This window comes from Salmo trutta, chromosome 10, assembly GCF_901001165.1.
Source record: "Salmo trutta chromosome 10, fSalTru1.1, whole genome shotgun sequence".
NCBI classification, from domain to species: domain Eukaryota; kingdom Metazoa; phylum Chordata; class Actinopteri; order Salmoniformes; family Salmonidae; genus Salmo; species Salmo trutta.
The window spans coordinates 13511141-13531968 of NC_042966.1; the positions used below are offsets into that span (position 1 = coordinate 13511141).

Below are 20828 nucleotides of genomic sequence, written 5' to 3' on the forward strand. Positions count from 1 at the left end.
AAAACAACGTTGGAGGCTGCTTTCAATTCTCTGGCAACAGCTCTGGTGGACATTCCTGCAGTCAGCATGCCAATCGCACGCTCCCTCACTTGAGACGTGTGGCATTGTGTTGTGTGACAACACTGCACATTTTAAGGTGGCCTTTTATTGTCCCCAGCACAAGGTGCACCTGTGTAATGATTATGCTGTTTAAACAGCTTCTTGATATGCCACACCTGTCAGGTGGATGGATTATCTTGGCAAAGGAAAAATGCTCACTAACAGGGATGTAAACAAATTTGTGTACAAAATCTGAGCAAAATAAGCTTTGTGCGTATGGAATTTTTCTGGGATCTTTTATTTCAGCTAATGGGACCGATACTTTATATGTTGCATTTTATATTTTTGTTCAGTGTAGTCCATAACTAGGTCATTTTGTACCCTGGTCAGGTGACATGGTCAGGAAAAACTCAGGGGGCCCTACTTAAAACTTATGAACTTTTCAAGAAACTCTAGTTGCCTATTCATTAGAAATGGCTTGGACAGGGTACAATATGACCGTGTGGAGATGTATTGGGGAAACACTGGGTTATGTTATCTTGCATGTCATTGCTCATTTCTCTGTAAGGGAGAGCTCTGACCTGGGCAGCACTGAGTCAACTCAGTACGCTGGACATGGTCGTGATACTGATAGGCTGTCATTGTAACTAAGACTTGCCTAGTTAAATAAGTAAATAAAACATGTATTTTATTGGGTTGTCTGTTTTACACGTTTATAAAGCTTAGTTGCAGATTTGCAAGCTATGTTTCTCCACTCACCTGTGCCAATTTTCAAACTAAAATTACGATAAGTGATACTTGTGAAACAATGGATGGTCTGTTTTCTAACTCTTTCTCCTCTCTCATTCTCTCACCTCCCCCCTTTTCTTTCACTTTCTTCGTCGCCACCTCTGCCCTCTCCAGACCTGCCCATGCAGTTGAACACAGCTCTGTTTGAGGCGAATGGGCATTGTGGATATGTCCTGAAACCTCCAGTGCTGTGGGATCGCTGCTGTCCCCTCTACCAGCAACTCTGCTCCCTGGAGAGAGACGTGGAGAGCATAAGCCCAACACTCTACTCTCTGACTGTGAGCACACACAAACACACACACACTCCCCTCCATATGTATTTAGACTGCTAAAACCATTTTTGGCTCTCTACTTCATAGGCTCGATACTACTTTTGGATTTGAGGTCAAATGTTTCATATGAGGTGACAGTACAGAATGGCACCTTTTTTATGTGATGGTATTTTCATACGAATCTGTTATACTGTTTACAAATGAAAGCACTATGTATCTAGTCCCCCCATTTTGAAGAAGTCGTATGTGGACAAATTCGCTTATCGTCAAAAGTTTAACATTTTGTCCCATATTCCTTCCACGCAATGAATACATCGAGCTTGTGACTACAAACTTATTGGATGCATTTACAGTGTGTTTTGGATTTTATTTTGTCCAATAGGAACTGAATGGACATGAACATATGGAGGGGAGTGTACATGGAGGCGCACAATCAAACATACAAACACACACTTTCTATAGAAAAATTAAAAAATGTTACCCTTATTTTCCAAAGTATGTTGACTGAGAACACATTCTCATTTACAGCAAAGTCCTGGGGAATAGTTACATGGGAAATGAATGAGCCAATTGGAAGCTGTGGATGATTTAGGTGGACATGATGGTATGAGGAGCCAGATAGGGAATTTAGCCAAGACACTTGGGTTAACACCTCTATGATAAGTGCCATGGGCTCTTTAGTGACCACAGAGAATCAGTACACCTGTTTAACGTCCCATCCGAAAGACGGCACCCGACACAGGGCAGTGTCAATCACTGCCCTGGGGCATTGGGATATTTTTGTGGATTTTAGACCAGAGGAAAGAGTGCCTCCTAAGAGTACACACACACACACAAAAATCTCCCCCTCTAGGGATACACAGACACTCAACCCAACAAAAACGTATTTTAAAATGTAGCCAAACACACTTCAATATGACCCATATACTGGTCTCTCTCACTAACTACCCTGCTGGGTATACACACACACTTACCCAAAGCACTCCCATCGGGCTCTTCAACATGGTTTTGATGGGTTTATTGGAGCAATTTGCACCATATATATATATATATACAGTATGATTTCTCTAGTTGAGACGACACCACCCAATAAATCTTCTGCAATAGTGAATGGGAAAAGAGGTCGTAAAACGAGTTGTGTAAACAGATGTTTAATTTCTTATAAAATCTGGCAGGAATATGACATACAGTAAGTATGATAAAGTATTAAGTAAAACAAAGAGTAATGTAATTACACGTGTAATGCCAAGTATCTGATTTTAGTGGATTAAGATTATTAAATTCACTTTTGATATACAGTATATAATGAATTAAAGGTGTCCTTTCCCCCTCTGTCAGATTGTGTCTGGGCAGAACGTGTGCCCTGCCAACAGCGCGGGCAGCCCCTGTGTGGAGGTGGATGTGATGGGCATGCCCGTGGACAGCTTCCAATTCCACACCAAGCCCATCCACCGCAACACGCTCAACCCCATGTGGTCAGAGCACTTCCGATTCCCCGTGCACTTTGAGGATGCCTGCTTCCTGCGCATCGCTGTGGTTGAGAACAACAGCTACCAGACCACTGCTCAAAGGATACTGCCCCTACGGGCCCTCAAACCAGGTGAGGGAGAGGATGAGGGGGTGGAGTGGAAAAGAGGAGGAAGAAAGTGATGACTTCAAACTTCTATTTCCACTTTAAATATTCCTGATGAATTTTTTTCTCAAGTTCAAACATCAATAGCACGTAACCTATTAACTTCACTAGGGTAGGGGGCAGCATTTGGAATTTTGGATGAAAAGCTTGCCCAAATTAAACTGCCTGCTACTCAGGCCCAGAAGCTAGGATATGCATATAAGTGGTAGATTTTGATAGAAAACGCTCTATTTTCCAAAACTGTTAAAATAATGTCTGTGAGTATAACAAAACTGATATGGCAGGCGATAACCTGAGGAAAATCCATCCAGGAAGTACTATTATTTTGAAAGGCTGTTTTTCCATTGAAAGCCTATCCACCATACAAAGACTTAGGACCCAGTTCACGATTGCTATGGCTTCTTCTACATGTGGCCAGTCTTTAGGCATTGTTTCAGGCTTTTACTCTGAAAAATTAGGGAGATACAGCACTTTCAATGAGTGGACAGTGGAAATTTCCAGACATGAGTCCACCGCGTGATCGGGAGCGTGCCTTTCTTGTTTCTCCTTTTCTATTGACGAAGCTTTTGTCCTGTTGAAATATTATTGATTATTTATGACAAAAACAACCTGAGGATTGATTTTTAAACATTGTTTGACATGTTTCTATGAACTTTTATTGTACTTTTTTGACTTTTCATCTGGATGTTGAGAGCGCGCTTTGTGCCTTTGGATTACTGAACTAAACGCACCAACAAAATGGAGGTTTTTGGACATAAAGAGGGACATTATCGAACAAAACAAAGATTTATTGTGTAACATGCAGTCCTGGGAGTGCCACCAGATGAAGATCATCAAAGGTAAGTGATTCATTTTAATGCTATTTTTGACTTTTGTGACACCTCTCCTTTGTTGGAAAATGGCTGTATGGTTTTCTGTGGCTAGGCGCTGACCTAACATAATCGCATGGTGTGCTTTTGCAGTAAAGCCTTTTTGAAATCGGACGCTGTGGTTGGATTAATAATAATTTTATCTTTAAAATGGTGTATAATACTTGTATGATTGAGGAATTTTAATTATAGGATTTCTGTTGTTTTGAATTTGGCGCCCTGCAATTTCACTAGCTGTTGTGGAGGTGGGATGCTACCATCCCACAGATACCAGAGGTTAATAGATCATTTAACCATGATATTTAGCAACATGCTATGTACAGAGTTTGCTAGCAGCTACAGCATGGCATGTGCCCAGGTTAATACACTTCTACTCCCTGTTCTTAATGTCTGTGGTTGGTTGTCTGTTGTTCCAGGCTATAGACACATCCAGCTGAGGACGCAGCACAACGAGCCCCTGGAGGTGTCCAGTCTGTTCATCTATAGCCGCAGAGTAGAGGAGAGCCCCACCGGCACAGCCCTGCCTGCTGCCGTGGTAACACACACACATACACACACCCCTGAGGAGCATCTAGGGATTGCTTATATTATTGTAGCTCTTCGAACAGCATCTGATGAGCTAATTAGCTAGTAACCTTAAAGTACATGTAAGGACAATGTAGATGGATATTTACAACACTGTATTTCCCTGGCAGCTGTTTAGTTCTGAGGAGCGGAGGGCAGCCCAGCAGCACAAAGTGACTGTCCATGGTGTGCCAGGTCGAGAGCCTTTCACTGTAGTGTCTGTGAAAGAGCAGACCACCGCCGGACAGCTACTGGACACGGTCAGTCCCGGTACACCCACCCATAGAAAAATGTACACACACAAACACACCAGACCTGCCACGCTCTCAGTTCATAGTGGCCTATCTATTTCTCCTCTTCCTACTTTAGTTGCTGATGTCCACAGATGGTGCCAGTGAGTACTTCCTGTGTGAGGAGAAGGTGTCACTGGGGAAGGAGCGCAGTGACCGTAAGAGGTGTCATCAGCAGCGCCCCGTAGCCCCTGAGGAGGAGATCATCAGGGTTATCAACAGCTGGCAGCCCGAAGAGGGATATGTGGGCAGAATCTGCCTTAAAACCAAGGAAGAGGTACTACTTTATTCAACAGAAATTTCCCATGACTGCTGTAGAGTCAAACTATTTTAATGAGAAACCGGTCAAAGCAAATACCGTATTTTTTTAATCAATTTCTTCATTCTAAGTTGCCCCATCCTGTGGTCATATTATGAAATACACACTACTTTCCTTTCATATACAGTAGACGGGTTAGCTGACAACGTCATGAAATTGATGCGTGCGCATCGACGGGGTTGTGATTCTGGACAGTCGGATAGCTGGCAACAATGACAAGAAGCTGCCACGTGGGGAATCATAGGTGGCTCGTTTCAGCTCGTTGCATCTTATTGATACCATGTCTTGTTTTTTTTGTTTTTTTTTACTCTTGTCACGTCTACTGTATGCTAATATGCCAAAAAATGTGCTAGCTGGCTAAGAAACAACTGTAACAATTTGAGACAAGTGCTCATTGTGCAATTTATATATTTTTTTTTATAAAGATATGGAGAGGAAGTATAGCTTCAATATTGTCAACCATCCTTTGATTCTAAGCCAACCCCCTCTGTTTTGTCCACAGTTGCACACGCATTGTTGCTTATAGGGAAAATAAGTGGTGGGCCGAACCGGAAAAACGTAATGTTGATCAATCCGTGTCGAGGATGGAGCTGATTTTATTTTGTATAGGACAGTGAAATATTGTTGTGACTAAAATGTATTTGAGTTTTTCTTTTATACTAATGTAAAGCTGTGTAACTGTGATGGACCACACACCTTAAACAGTTGTTTGCGGACCGCCATTATACCGAAGAAGAAATCGTAATCTGCTGTCGGTGTGTGACGATGATAAAATCTAGCTAGCTAACAAAGACTAAAATAAGATAAATATATTGTTTCGAGTGCACTTGACATATGCAGCATTCAATACGAACTTTGTTAATCATATGAGGTAACTCCCTTAACCATTTAGCCAATTTCCTGAATGCCAGCCAAGCTAATGCTACTGGAAATGTCAATTTTCCTGCTTAGGTACAGTGAGGTCCAAAATGATTGGTACCCCTGATAAAGATGAGCAAAAAAGACAAATATTACAAATACTGAGCTATATTTTATGCTAAAGAAAATAGGGGTCAAGCCCTGTTTTCAATACCTCATACCTCTATTTTCAATGTCATCCAACAAATGTAAACACCTGGAGTTTGCTAAATGGCACTGTCACTTGGATCGGAACCGGTGTATGGTCAGATGACATGACAATAGAGCTCTTCGGCGACGCACACCACTTGTGGGTTTTGCGTCGAAAGAAAGATTAATATGCAGAAAAGAACCCCATACTGTAAAATATGGTGACGAATCTTTGATTTTATCGTGCTATTTTACTTCCAGTGGTCCTGGGGCCCTTAAGGATAACGGCTTCATGTACTTTACCCAGTACCAGGACACTTTAGCTAAAAACCTGGTTGCCTCTGCCAGGAGGCTGAAACTTGGCCACAAGTGGATCTTCCAGCAGGACAATAACCTCAAGCACACATCAACCTCTACAAAGAAATGGTTAATTGATCACAAAATCAACATTTTGCAATGGCCGTTTGTCTTACTTGAACCCCATTGAAAACCTGTAGTTTGAATTGGAGAGGGCAGTCCATAAGCGCAGGATATCAAAGATCTGGAAAGATTCTGTGTTTAGACAGCCCAATTTTTATATTTTTTCAACTATATAGTGGCCTGGCCTGAAATCAGACTGGATTACATTTTGAAGCTTGAAAATCTCTAAACTAAGTAATGATTAGATAAAAAAATAAATGTTGCTAGGCAAGACGGTTTAGAGATTGAGCAATAGTTATTCATGTTGGAAGGGTCACCACCTTTGTCGAGATGGAGCACATGGGCAGCCTTCCCCAAACCCTAGGGATAGCCCCCGAGATAATCTTCAAGTAAAAAATGTCAGGGGAGCAGATATCTGCAGCAAAGGATCAAGCAGATCCACCCCAATGGATTTTTTTATAACAATCTTAAACAAGGAATGTAGCCCATAACAAGGAGAAAGTTGTTAAAATGAAAACAAAGATTCACTACAAGTTGACGGATCTTCCATCATGCCAACTAGAGTCTGGGAGAGGGAAGGGCAGTCGATTGACTGACCAGGGTCAATTAAACCACCATTTCTTTCAAATAAAAAGCGTACCAAGAAACTGCTGATTTTTAAAAGCATTACTTCTCATTTTTCTCAGTAAAGATGCTAGAGTCGACACAACTAGCATAGGCAGGGAGGGAGAGACATTTTCCACACTTCGGTGCATTAACTCTTTTCCAAAATTTAGATGGATCACCAGCAGAGTCTGAGATAAAACTTAGAAAGTAGCAGGATTTAGCTTTGTTAATTGAGGAGGTTCATCTATTTCTCAATTGCCTGAAAAGCTGCCAATCAGCTACAGAGTAAATGTTTCTAGCCTTGACTCAGGCCTGATTTCTCATTCTAACAAGGTCTGAAAGTTCTATAGCGACCAAAGGATTTGGTCTGTTTTTTACTCTAAGGCGTTTAACGGGTGCGTGTTTGTCCGACAGAGCGAGAGAGAGAAATAGATAGCATAGCTAATTCAGGGTCAGGCATGCAGCTGACTCAAAGTAATAGGCCAACACTTTATTTTTTATGTATCTTTACAGTGGCTTGCGAATGTATTCACCCCCTTGGCATTTTTTCCTATTTTGTTGCCTTACAACCTGGAATTAAAATAGATTTTTTGGGGGGGCTTTGTATCATTTGATTTACACGACATGCCTCCCACTTTGATCCGTGGGCTTCCCATTTGGACCAGCTCATCCGTGGGCTTTCCGTAACAGAGCGAACAGTGGAATTCAAGTGTATGGGCACAAGATTATTACTGACAATACCCCTGGGAATATGACTATCTGTAGCAGTATGACGGTAATGATGTGGGAATGGGTAGAATTACCTGAGCAGGGGTTGGGCTGTTGAGTCAATGTTTTATAAGAGCTGCCTCAGACAAGATACTTTTGCCCCTCTCCTATTTGGATGCAAGCCATCCTTCTTGTTAAACTGGGGCCTCTTCCAGAAGTGTTCAAAATTGTCAATGTACTCAAAATCTACCGAGGAACAGTAGGATTTAAGCCAGTAGTGTAGCCAGAGTAGATGACTAAAGTGTTCCATTCCGCAACCTGTTGTTGGTTGAGGCCTGGAAATTAGAACCTGCTTGTCTTTCTGGCTGCCTACGAGCACTGAAGTCAGCTTTTAATTGCTCCGACTTATGAAGATTGATGTAGTTTGTACCAACATGAATGACTGTGTGAGCATTCGGGTGCTCCATGACAGCAAGGACCTGGTGACCTATGTCCTGAACATGGGCTGCAGGGAAGCAGAGGGTCCTTGCTTCCGTGACCACCCTAACTATGGAGCTTCCTATAACTACCACTAGAGGACGAGAGTGTCCCTGCGAGCCTGTGGAACCTGCTCTGAGGGCTTCTCCAGTGGATAGGCGGCTCAGTAACCCAGGACCAGATCCAGAGGAGCTTGCAGCTCGGTCTTGAGGTGGAATGGGGAGAGCGGCGGAGGGCCCTGTTGGAGACGGAGCTCAGAGCCTTCAAACTGTTAGATAGCCACAGGTCTGGACGAGAGGGCAAATGGAAGATACGTTGAGATTTTCCTCCTCTTCTACCTCTAACACGACTCCACCTTGTCTCCGATGGTGTAGAGCAAGACGCAGTAGTTCTCTGGTTCTCGTCGGTGGGATGTTTAATACCGGAAAGTGGTCCATGTTAGTATCCACATTAGCTACTGCAGAGGAGCTTGGTCTTGTAGAGCACCCTGGATTATCCCCTCGATTGTTTCGAATTGCCGCATCAAAAACAGCATGCAGCCTTGAAGTCTCCTTGGCCAGAGCAAGATGTTTATTTAGGACCCCGTTCAATGATCCGGTCTTTTGAGGCAACGAGCTGTTTACACTTATCACAAGTGTATGTCAGTAAATTCTTCCTCTCTCACATTTCATGACTTGTGGCCATCTCCAGATCAGTCTCCAAATCAGAGCAGTCCGAAAGGCTCATACTCGGGTCAGAAACAGCCTTCCCGGCTACAAGAGCCATCAGCAAAGCGAGACGAGCATTGCCGGTGATAGCAATGTAGCCTAGCTAGTCGTGGCTAGACCTAGCAGTTCAGTCAGGACAGTAAAATCCTGCCAAAAAACTGTGGGTTAAGAACAGCACTGGTCCTGAAATAAGTTTTTAAAAGTATAAAACACCGAAGCGCTGTGTCACCACTCAAACGTTATGCTTCCTACTTGAAAAAATTATATTTAACCTTTATTTAACTAGGCAAGTCAGTTAAGAACAAATTCTTATTTACAGTGAGGGCCTAGGAACAGTGGGTTACCTGCCTTGTTCAGTGTCAGAATGACAGATTTTTACCTTGTCAGCTCGGGGATTCGATCTAGCAACCTTTTGATTACTGGCCCAATGCTCTAACCACTAGGCTACCTGCCGCCCCTACTTCCTGATTATGTGACATGAATTAACCACTCCTGTATGGGGACACGCTCCAGCAGAGACGTTAGGAAAAAGGTTAGGGTTAAGCTAGAGTTGTCTCGTTGGTGACGAGTTGTTGACAACTAGATGGCGCTGTACTCATCTAGCCACAACCGGACAAACCATCAGTGCCATAACACAAGAACTACTGCTGCTCATTATCCCTCGCATCCCATTCCTTCTCGACAGATTCTATGGTGCAAGTTAGGTTTACATAGATCTGTCCACGAGAGATTAATTGAGATGTTTTCTCACGGAGAATGATAGTCTGCAGGATTATAGAAAGCAGTTTGGTAATGAATGTTTGAATTTCATATACTTAACATTCAGCGAATGTGAATAAATTGACGTGGTTAAAATTATTAACTTTCCTCGTAACCTTTTAAAAAGTTGAAGGTGGCAAGGTGATACATGTTTTACATAATGTCATGCATATGCAGTGGGGTCCGAAATTATTGACACCCACTGGCCTACCGGACATAATCGCAGCCCAAGAGCTTTTTAAATTAATTTCCATATGTATACTGAACAGAAATATAAATGCGACAAGCAACAATTTCAAAGATTTTACTGCGTTAGTTCATATAAGGAAATCAGTCAATTTAATTAAATAAATTGGGCCATAATCTATGGATTTCACATGACTGGGAATACAGATGTGTATCTGTTGGTCACAGATACCTTAAAAAAAAAGGTGTGGATCAGAAAACCAGTCAGTCTCTGGTGTGACCACCATTTGCCTCATTCAGCGTGACACATCTCCTTTGCGTAGAGTTGATCAGGCTGTTGATTCTGGCCTGTGGAATGTTGTCCTACTCTTCAATGTGTGCAAAGTTGCTGTATATTGGCGGGAACTGGAACATTCTGTCGTACATGTCGATCCAGAGCATCCCAAACATACTCAATGGGTGACATGTCTGAGTATGCAGGCCATGGAAGAACTGGAACATTTTCAGCTTCCAGGAGTTGTGTACAGATCCTTGGGACATGGGGCTGTGCATTATCATGCTGAAACATGAGGTGATGGGGGCGGATTAATGGCACGACAATGGGCCTCAGGATCTCGTCATAGTATCTCTGTGCATAAAAATTGCCATGGATAAAATGTAATTGTGTTCGTTGGCCGTAGCTTATGCCTGCCCATACCATAAACCAACCACCACCATGGGACACTCTGTTCACAATGTTGACATCGGCAAAATGCTCACCTACACGACGCCATACACGTGGTCTGCGGTTGTGAGGCCGGTTGGACGTACTGCCAAATTCTCTAAAACAATGTTGGAGGTGGTTTATGGTAGAGAAATGAACATTTAATTTTCTGGCAACAGCTCTGGTGGATATTTATGCAGTCAGCACGCCAATTGCACGTTCCAAAACTTTAGACTGTGGAATTGTGCACATTTTAGTGCAATTTTATTCTCCCCAGTGCAAGTTGCACCAATGTAATGATCATGCTGTTTAGTCAACTTCTGGATTTGCCACTCCTGTCAGGTGGATGGATTATCTTGGCAACGGAAAAATGCTCACTAACAGGGATGTACACAAATTTGGGCACAAAATTTGAGAGAAATTTCTGGGATGTTTTATTTCAGCTCATGAAACATGGGACTAACACTTTACATGTTGTGTTTATATTTTTGTTCAGTAATATACGAACTTAACACACCCACATGTTCAAGTGATTTTTGTTGCTCATTAGAATTCTCTTTTTTATCAGAAATAACTCTGACTGTGTGTGTGCGCTCTCAGATGGCCCGCGAGGACAAGAGGAAAGGCATCTCGTTTACCAGCGAGCTGAAGACAGTGACGAATTTCAGCCAGAGCGTCATTGCCCCAGCCACACAAGAGAGCAGCCGCAGTACAGATGAAAGCAGCAGGGCAGCATACGGTGTGCCTCTGACTGAGACCCATGAGTGAGACGCTCGGTCTGCAGTGTGTGGATGGAGTCCCCAGAAGGTACGGAAGTCCCTACAGTTTCCTATTGCCTTTACAACTAGGGCTTTCCCTATTGGCTCTAGTAGCCCCCATCTTTTTATTCTCCTTTTGGCCATGCCTATAAATATGTCTTCCACAGTCAGTTTTCCTTTCTCAATTTCTTAACTTTTGACATCTTCATTTATTTATATAATGCCATTTATATTTTACGCAATTATTTATCACCTCATTAATTAGACATTGTCCCTGAGTGACTCATTTATCCTAAGTCGATGTTATCTGCAGTGTTTCTAACAAAATGTTCTTCATATCAATATTGTATGTGTAGTTTTCTATTGTTATTATTGATACTGTAACAACTAGCATAACAACACAATGACATCTACAGATTGATATGCATTAGTATGTTTGAGTGGACAATGACGTGGCCAGTTGTGTATTGCATCATGCATATGAAGTACTGTATACTCCAGATATGTCTGTTGTGCTGTTGTCCATAACTTCCCCCCTCCCTTTTTCAGGGTCTCTCTCTGCAGGACTCGAAGGCCTGGGTGGTAGAGGGCTGGGCGGAGGCAGAGAGGCTCCTCCTGGGGGGCGGTGACCATGTCCTTGGGAGCAGGGCCCACACCGGCTATCTGACCCCCCACCTGGTTCCTCCCTCTGCTGAGGAACTGGAAGATCCACAAATGATGCCAGGCCCCCCTCCATCACCTTAGAGAGCACCAGTATTCCTGAACACACCATGATGAGTTGAGTTAGTCCCTCCCATGAGTAAAGAGCTTCCCCCAGAAAGTCCCACCCTGGCTGGCTGGTTGAGTTGGATGGCGGCTCCAGGATGACGGTTCGGAGTGAAGGAAGGTTGTGTAATCTGCTGTGTCGTTAGCTGCCCCCCCCCCCCTCTGTGTTCATTAGGGTACACCGTAGCAAAACATTTTGCAACGGAAAAAGACACGTGTTTCTTATTGGACAAGTTTAGGTAGTCCCTCCTTGTTTCAGTCCATTTTATTATTGTTTGGTGCCTAATGAATACATCCCTGAAGTGGTGGCCGTGTTGAGACAGTTGCTGAATGCAGCAGCCAGCCTAACCCTGTTCAGCCTGTTTTTTTTTTAAGAATGAATAAAGGCTTGATTCTTGGCCATGCTGTATCTTCTACCCAAAGCTGAGTCATAGGCCTACTGTAGGCTGGTGTTGAATGTCTGCATGAACTCCAGACAGTGTATTTAGTTGAGGTGCGGGAACCAGCAGTAACTGCGGCTCCCAGCCTTTCTCCTGCTAAGAATGAGGGCATTGTGAATGTGGCCAACAAGCTGGCTTGTTGTTTGATTCCCTTTGGCTGCATTTACACAGGCAGCCCAATTCTGATCGTTTGCCTAGTTATTGGCAAAATAGCTGATCTGATTGGTCAAAAGGACAATTAGTGAAAAAAAATGATGCAGGCCTTATGTCCCAGTTTTCACAATACTGTAATTTATAACTATATAGTTGTGTATTTGATGATATTCAGTGTTTTGCACCTAGTAGTTTTGCTGTTATGTTGAGTATTTTTTATCGACATTTTTCCGACGGTTTATCTTGTTTGATATGAAAGAGTGCGCTTCAAAAGTATTGTGACTGTGTTTTTGTTTTGGCTCCTTACTCCCGCACTTTGGATTTTAAATTATACAATGATTGAGGTTATTGAAGTGCGGACTGTCAGCTTTAATTTGAGGGTAAAAAATATTTTGTCATTTTGGAGAATCTAAGAATCGAATATGTATCGAAACACTTCTAAATAAATGTGGATGCTACCGTTATTACGGATGGTCCTGAATGTGTCGTGAATAATGAGTGAGAAAGTTAGACGCACAAATATCATACCCCCAAAACAATGCTAACCTCCCCTGTTATTCTAATGGTGTGAGGTTAGCATGTCTTGGGGGTATGATATTTGTGCGTCTGTCTCAATCATCATTTATTCCTTTTCCGTAATCATGGTAGCATCCACATTAATGTAGAAGTGTTAAGAAACTTATTCTATTCTTATTTACAATAAAAGTGACACCAAAATGACAATGCATGATTTACCATTCATTTCTATTGGTCACAAAATAATCTGAAACACAACCACGACAAACTGCATATCCATCCAAGTTTGTAGAGTCACAAGCTTGAAGTAATCATTGCGTGCTAGGAATATGGGACCAAATACTAAACTTTGGACTACTTTAATACACATAAGTGAATTTGTCCCAATATTTTTGGTCCCCTAAAATGGGACGTTATGTACACAAAGTGCTGTAGTTTCTAAACGGTTAACCCAATATGGATGAAAATACCCGAAAACTAGAGCTAACAGTCTGCACTCTAACCTCATAGTCATTTTAAATCCAAAATGCTGGAGTACAGAGCCAAAACAAAAACACAGCTCGCTGTATGATGTATCGTGTTTGATATGATATTTGAAAACAAACTGAGATTTTGGTTTCAAATTCAACTTTTCATTGCAGCAGGTCCAAGCATATCAGCGCTTGAGAACCCCATGACCTCTTGATGTCAAAAACAGAGGTTTTTGAATCCCCAGGTATAATTTACTTTTGTAAAACACCAAATCAAGAGTACGTTTTTAAAGGGGCAATCAGCACTTGCTACATCCATTTTTGGACTAATAAATGGATAAGTACCCATTGATTCTTGAAGAATATAACTTTGAATTGAATGCCTCATGAGCTTAGTTCAACTGTCGTACTCGATCAGAACCCAAAATATAAGCTTGTTTTACTCCAATGTTTGTAAACAAACAAAATGTAAACAAACTATATAGCCTCAAAACATGGTTAAAAGTTGAATTTTGATATCATGGTTGGTCAAACCTTGCATCCATAGCTCTGTCTATGAATTTGAGTGATTACATTTCTCCAGCCCCATCCCTCAAATTTTAACCGAACCAGTGGGGAGTCCGCTTTGCAATTGTTTTTACTGCTGATTGCCGCTTTAAAGTCATTTTGTTGATGTCTATTGGAGCACACACAACTATCATAATGTCAATACAGGGTTTAGCGATTTCTGATATTGTTCCCAAGTTGTTTATTGATGAAATTGATTCTAGTATTATACTGAGTAGTCTACTAGGTGTTTTAACCTATGCCCATTTCAGTCTGTTGCCAGAAACGTGATTCAATGGGGGCCATGTTGTTTCCCTCCTTACTTTAGAATGTGGATCACTAAGTGTGAGATTTGTATGTCATTGTCTGTAGTTTTTTTTTTCAACTTAGTATACGTTTGTTTTAAAACTATGAAGGTGTGGCATTTCTAATGAATGATTTATATTGTACTTGGTGTCTGATCATTGGTACTGCAAAAGTGTCAACTTCCTTATAGACCTAGATACACATTTCAGCCTCTCCCCCTGGGTCCATACAATCTCACAGCAAATAAAATGATTGGATTTTATGTATGAGATGTATAAATACTACAGTAGTTATAATACATATTCCTTTATACTCGTACCCCGTATACAGGTTGAAAATGGCAGATTTAGGCACTGATAAGTGTATAAATTGGAACGCAGTGGCTGTACAGTAACATGCTACACATTACGTCAGAGCTCTGTGCTTCACAGCGTTGGATGGGTTTTGACTGACAGCCGTTCTGAACTTGAGCACCGCACGCGACAAGAAGCTGCTCCCATTCCTCCCCTAAATGTTTTGTTTGTCTGACTGAGGGAAATGCTGTATATTAAGAGGACTCTATGTATTTTGAAAGATGAGACGTTGAGGATTATAATAAATACCACTTTGATGTCATACAAGTAAACATCTGTGAGTCCAAATGTGCACTTCACATTTCCATATCATAAAACTCATGTCATAAACAGTGTTAACGTTTGATCACTGCTGTACAGTTACAATATGACAGGGTGTCATACCCTGCGTAGTTCTGAACAGAATCTGTTTGTCTATTGTGTTGAAAATTCGCTGTGGAACACACCTGAATGCACGCGTGACTCCTTTCTGTGCGCACCTAAATGACGATCTGTTTCTCTGAATTACCCTGTGTTAGACTAACACTTTTTAAAATGGTATTTTATAACTTAGTATTTAGGCAATAGAACAAGGTTATAAATGATGCCAACCTGACCCAGATTGAGATATATAATGGGCCGTTTTTTGTATTGCGTAAACAACAGTAATTGTGTGATGGCGGGGAGGGGGATGCAGGGTTGTGTTCCAAACAAAACAAATGTGCTTGCTCTAGTTTCTCAACCCCACAGCTTGGAGGGTTCAAAAAAGCACTTTGGTCTTCTAATTTTCCCGTCATCTCAATCTGTTGCCTTTCAATTGCTACCATGCTTATGCATGTGCTTTTCATATTTCTTTTGTAAGAAACATTTCAATTTAACCCAATCAATGTAGGCCAATTCCCACGAGTGTAAAGGGTTAAATGTCCAATATCAACAAATTTACAACCAATTAATGGGATTGAGGGCGTGGCTAAAATTGGTACAGAATTGGCACCGGAGTGTGAAATGTGATGGTTTTCAGCTATTTTCCTGCAATTCTATACAAATCGCAGGAAATTAATGAGTACCACAATGCCTACTTCCACATCGATGGTGCTAGAGTGGATCGGGTCGAGAGCTTCAAGTTCCTCAGTGTTCATATCACTAAGGAATTAACATGGTCCACACAGTTGTGAAGAGGGCAGACAGTGCCTCTTCCCCCTCAGGAGGCTGAAAAGATTTGGTATGATGCACAAAAAGTTATAATGCTGCACCATTGAGAGCATCTTGGCTGGCTGCATCACCTCTTGGTACGGCAACTGCAAGGCACCTGACTGCCAGGCACTACAGAGAGTGATGAGTACGGCCCAGTACATCACTGGGTCCGAGCTCCCTGCCATCCAGGACCTCTATACCAGGCGGTGTCAGAGGAAGATCCAAATAATTGTCAGACTCCAGCCACCCAAGTCATAGACCTGTTATTTAGCTAAAACTTTACTTGACACTCAGCGTCATAACATTATGACACAGTCATAACCATGCCATAACTGCTGACGTAACTTGTCATAATATGGTCTTAACCCTGCCATGACCCATATATTTACACTTTTTCGACATATTGGATTATTTTATGGCTGTTTGTGTTATTTACCACCTGTGGTAAATAAAATTGATTGGACATGATTTGAAAGGCACACCTGTCTATATAAGGTCCCACAGTTGACAGTGCATGTCAGAGAAAAAACCAAGCTATGAAATCGAAGGAATTGTTCGTAAAGCTCCGAGACCAGATTGTGTCGAGACACAGATCTGGGGAAGGGTACAAAAAAATGACTGCAGCATTGAAGGTTCCCAAGAAGACAGTGGCCTCCATCATTCTTAAATGGAAGAAGTTTGGAACCACCAAGACTCTTTCTAGAGCTGGCTGCCCGGCCAAACTGAGCAATCAGGGGAGAAGGGCCTTGGTCAGAGAGGTGACCGAGAACCTGATGGTCATTCTGACAGAGCTCCAGAGTTCCTCGGTGGAGATGGGAGATCCTTCCAGAATTAAAACCATCTCTGCAGGACTCCATCAATCAGGCCTTTATGGTAGACTGGCCAGATGGAAGCCATGCATCAGTAAAAAGCACATGACAGCCTGCTTGGAGTTTGCCAAAGGGCACATAAAGTACTCTGAAACAAGATTCTCTGGTCTGATGAAACCAAGATTGAACTCTTTGGCCTGCATGCCAAGAGTCACGTCTGGAGGAAACCTGGCACCATTCCTACGGTGAAGCATGGTGGTGGCAGAATCATGCTGTGGGGGTGTTTTTCAGTGGCAGGGACTGGGAGACTAGTCAGGATCGAGGGAAAGCTGAACGAAGCAAAGTACAGCGAGATCCTTGTTGTAAACCTGCTCAAGACCTCAGACTGGGGCGAAGGTTCACCTTCCAACAAGACAACGGCCCTAAGCACACAGCCAAGACAACGTAGGAGTGGCTTTGGGACAAGTCTCTGAATGTCCTTGAGTGGCCCAGCCAGAGCCTGGACTTGAACCCAATCGAACGTCTCTGGAGAGATCTGAAAATAGCTGTGCAGCGACTCTCCCCATCCAACCTGACAGAGCTTGAGATGATACGCAGAGAAGAATGGGAGAAACTCCCGAAATACAGGTGTGCCAAGCTTGTAGCGTCATACCCAAGAAGACTTGACTGCCAAAGGTGCTTCAACAAAATACTGATATTTCAGTTTATTTTAATAAAATCGCCAACATTTCTAAACCCGTTTTTGCTTTGTCATTATGGGTTATTGTGTGTAGATTTGAGGGATTCTTTTTTTATTTTTTTCCTGTAAGGGTGTAACGTAGCAAAATGTGTAAAAAGTCAAGGGGTCTGAATACTTTCCCAATGCACTGTCACAACAAGTCTAAATATATACCATGACAGCGTTATGACCATATTAGGACGGGTTATGACCGGTTGTCACTCATTAGGACGTGGTTATGACCATGTCATAACATGTTATGATACTGGGTGAAGTGTTACCCACTGACATCCCAACACATACAACATACTCGCACACATCATGCATACTGTCGCCACACACACATTCTCACACACACAGACACGCACTTTCACATATCGCATACGCTGCTGCTTCTGTCTTACCTATCCTGTTTCCTGGTCACTTTAAAAGGCTCTGCATGGTCAATCTGGCTTCTGTATTGGCCGTACCGTATTCACGGTGATACGGCCTCTGCAGAAGTCAGGGCATTCATACTTCTTGCGCTTCGCCGTAGCAGAGCTGTTGAGCAGGAAGTTTCAGGAAGTTTGTGTTTATGCGGGACCTCCCTACCCAACCTACTGTCAACCAATCATGTCAATGCAAATCTATACGGAGCCCTCCACCATTGTTACAAAAATTGGGAGGCGCAGAGCATCGCCGTACAGAGCTCGATTTGGCCCGCACAAGCCTCCAGATGCTCCGCAATTGTCACACCCTCCGTATGGAGCCTCTGGACCACATTTCCGGATCAAGCATAAATTGTCCCTATATGTACATAGCTACATCAATTACCTCGTCCCCTGCACATCGACTCGGTACTGGTACTCCCCGTGTATAGCCATGTTATTTTTACCTGTTATTGTTAGTGTTTTTATTCCTCATCACTATATGGATATATTTTTTTTATCTTTAACTCTGCATTGTTGGAAAAGTACTCATAAGTAAGTGTTTCACTGTCAGCTGTTAACGAAGCATGTAACAAATACAACTTTATACTGTTTTGGCCCATGCTCTACCAAGGTTTTCCAGCACACAGCTTTGACCTACTACAGTATTGGATTATTCACACACCACACTAAGACATTATCCTATTCCACTAACATTTCGAGCTTTTATTTATTATATGAAAGCAAGCTTTTATACTTACAGTTGAAGTCGGAAGTTTACATACACCTTAGCCAAATACATTTAAACTCAGTTTTTCACAATTCCTGACATTTAATCCTAGTAACAATTCCCTGTTTTAGGTCAATTAGGATCACCACTTCATTTTAAGAATGTGAAATGTCAGAATAATAGTATAGAGAAGGATTTTTTCATTTATTTCCTTCATCACATTCCCAGTGGGTCAGAAGTTCACATACACTCAATTAGTATTTGGTAGTGTTAGGCTCTTATCTTTCAGAGTAAATAACTCACTGACACTAGAGAAGCTTAACCAAGTTTAATTCTTCCCAAATGGTCGACAGCTGTATTCAGACAGCCAAACATTTCTCACTATCACAGGAATATATATCCCACTTAAGACACTCCTCCTTCTCTCCAATTCTTATATCTTATGGTTCCACAGGAAAAGGGTAGTAACCCTTATTAAACCCTTCGGGGGATCTGACCTCACCTCCTGACCTCAACCCCTCCTTTGCCTAGTCCACAGATGTCCATCTGCTTCCCCTATAGCAATCCTTTGATCTCCTCCTGTCCACCCAGCACATTCCACAGCCACTCTGTCTTTCTACAGATCTCACTCCTTTATATACTCTGTGTCTGATCTATGTCTTTAATATCTCAATGTTCAAATTTTCGATTCCTACAGTAGCATGGCCTTTAAATTGTTTAACTTGGGTCAAACATTTCAGGTAGCTTCCCACAATAAGTTGGGTGAATTTTTGCCCATTCCTCCTGATAGAGCTGGTGTAACTGAGTCAGGTTTGTAGGCCTCCTTGCTCGCACACACTTTTTCAGTTCTGCCCACAAATTTTCTATGGGATTGAGGTCAGTGCTTTGTGATGGCCACTCCAATACCTTGACTTTGTTGTCCTTAAGCCATTTTGCCACAACTTTGGAAGTATGCTTGGGGTCATTGTTCATTTGGAAGACCCCTTTGTGACCAAGCTTTAACTTCCTGACTGATGTCTTGAGATGTTGCTTCAATATGAGATGTTTCCTTTCTCATGATGTCATCTATTTTGTGAAGTGCACCAGTCCCTCCTGCAGCAAAGCACCCCCACAACATGATGCTGCCACCCCCGTGCTTCACAGTTGGGATGGTGTTCTTCGGCTTGCAAGCCTCCCCCTTTTTCCTCCAAACATAACGATGATCATTATGTCCAAACAGTTCTATTTTTGTTTCATCAGACTAGAGGACAGTTCTCCAAAAAGTACAATCTTTGTCCCCATGTGCAGTTGCAAACCGTAGTCTGGCTTTTTTATGGCGGTTTTGGAGCAGTGGCTTCTTGCTGAGCAGCCTTTCAGGATACGTCAATATAGGACTCGTTTTACTGTGGATGTAGATACTTCTGTACCTGTTTCCTCCAGCATCTTCACAAGGTCCTTTGCTGTTGTTCTGGGATTGATTTGCACTTTTCGCACAAAAGTACGTTCATCTCTCGGAGACAGAACGCGTCTCCTTCCTGAGCGGTATGACGGCTGCGTGGTCCCATAGTGTTTATACTTGCGTACTATTGTTTGTGCAGATGAACGTAGTACCTTCAGGTGTTTGGAAATTGCTCCCAAGGATGAACCAGACTTCTGAGTTCTTGGCTGATTTCATTTGATTGTCCCATGATGTCAAGCAAAGAGGCACTGAGTTTGAAGGTAGGCTTTGAAATAAATCCACAGGCACACCTCCAATTGACTCAGGCTAATTGACATCATTAATCAGAAGCTTCTACAGCCATGACATCATTTTCTGGAATTTTCAAAGCTGTTTAAAGGCACAGTCAACTTAGTGTATGTGAACTTCTGACTATAGTTTAACAAGAAATGTGTGGAGTGGTTGAAAAATGAGTTTTAATGAGTCCAACCTAAGTGTATGTAAACTTCCGACTTCAACTGTACAAGACCATGAGGCTTGATTGAGTGAGTTGTTCTGTATTGTAGTAATGTGGTGCCTGCCAAAATTTCCTTCATCTCTTATTTTAGCAATACATGTAACTGAGAAAAAAATGTAAATTTTTGGTCAGTAAGTGCCAAACATAACTACAGGCGGTGCGTGTGTTGGACACATTCACTGGACGTCTGTATGCATTCCTGATATTATGTAACCATTTAGCTTACCTGTGTAATAGTGACTTAAGTGCAGAACCACTTGTTTTGCAAACATGGTCCTATTTTATCAATGGACAGTTCATTACCTCTGTCAAATGAAGATGTTGCTTAAAGTTGTTTATTCCTTTTTGGGTAACGTTATGAC

At 42.2% G+C, this 20828-nt stretch overlaps 1 protein-coding gene across 3 annotated transcripts in view; it reads left to right on the plus strand.

Moving 5' to 3' along the window:
* LOC115201144 (1-phosphatidylinositol 4,5-bisphosphate phosphodiesterase epsilon-1) overlaps positions 1-13212 on the plus strand; it is a 104661-nt gene extending 91449 nt beyond the window's left edge. For all 3 annotated transcript variants that reach the window (XM_029764476.1, XM_029764478.1, XM_029764479.1), the window contains 7 exons: positions 943-1106; positions 2439-2700; positions 4019-4137; positions 4298-4426; positions 4536-4733; positions 10989-11195; positions 11696-13212. In XM_029764476.1, the coding sequence (XP_029620336.1) occupies positions 943-1106; positions 2439-2700; positions 4019-4137; positions 4298-4426; positions 4536-4733; positions 10989-11156 (1040 nt within the window). In that variant the 3' untranslated portion in view covers positions 11157-11195; positions 11696-13212. The remainder of the gene's footprint in view (positions 1-942; positions 1107-2438; positions 2701-4018; positions 4138-4297; positions 4427-4535; positions 4734-10988; positions 11196-11695) is intronic.
* Positions 13213-20828: the final 7616 nt, after the last annotated feature.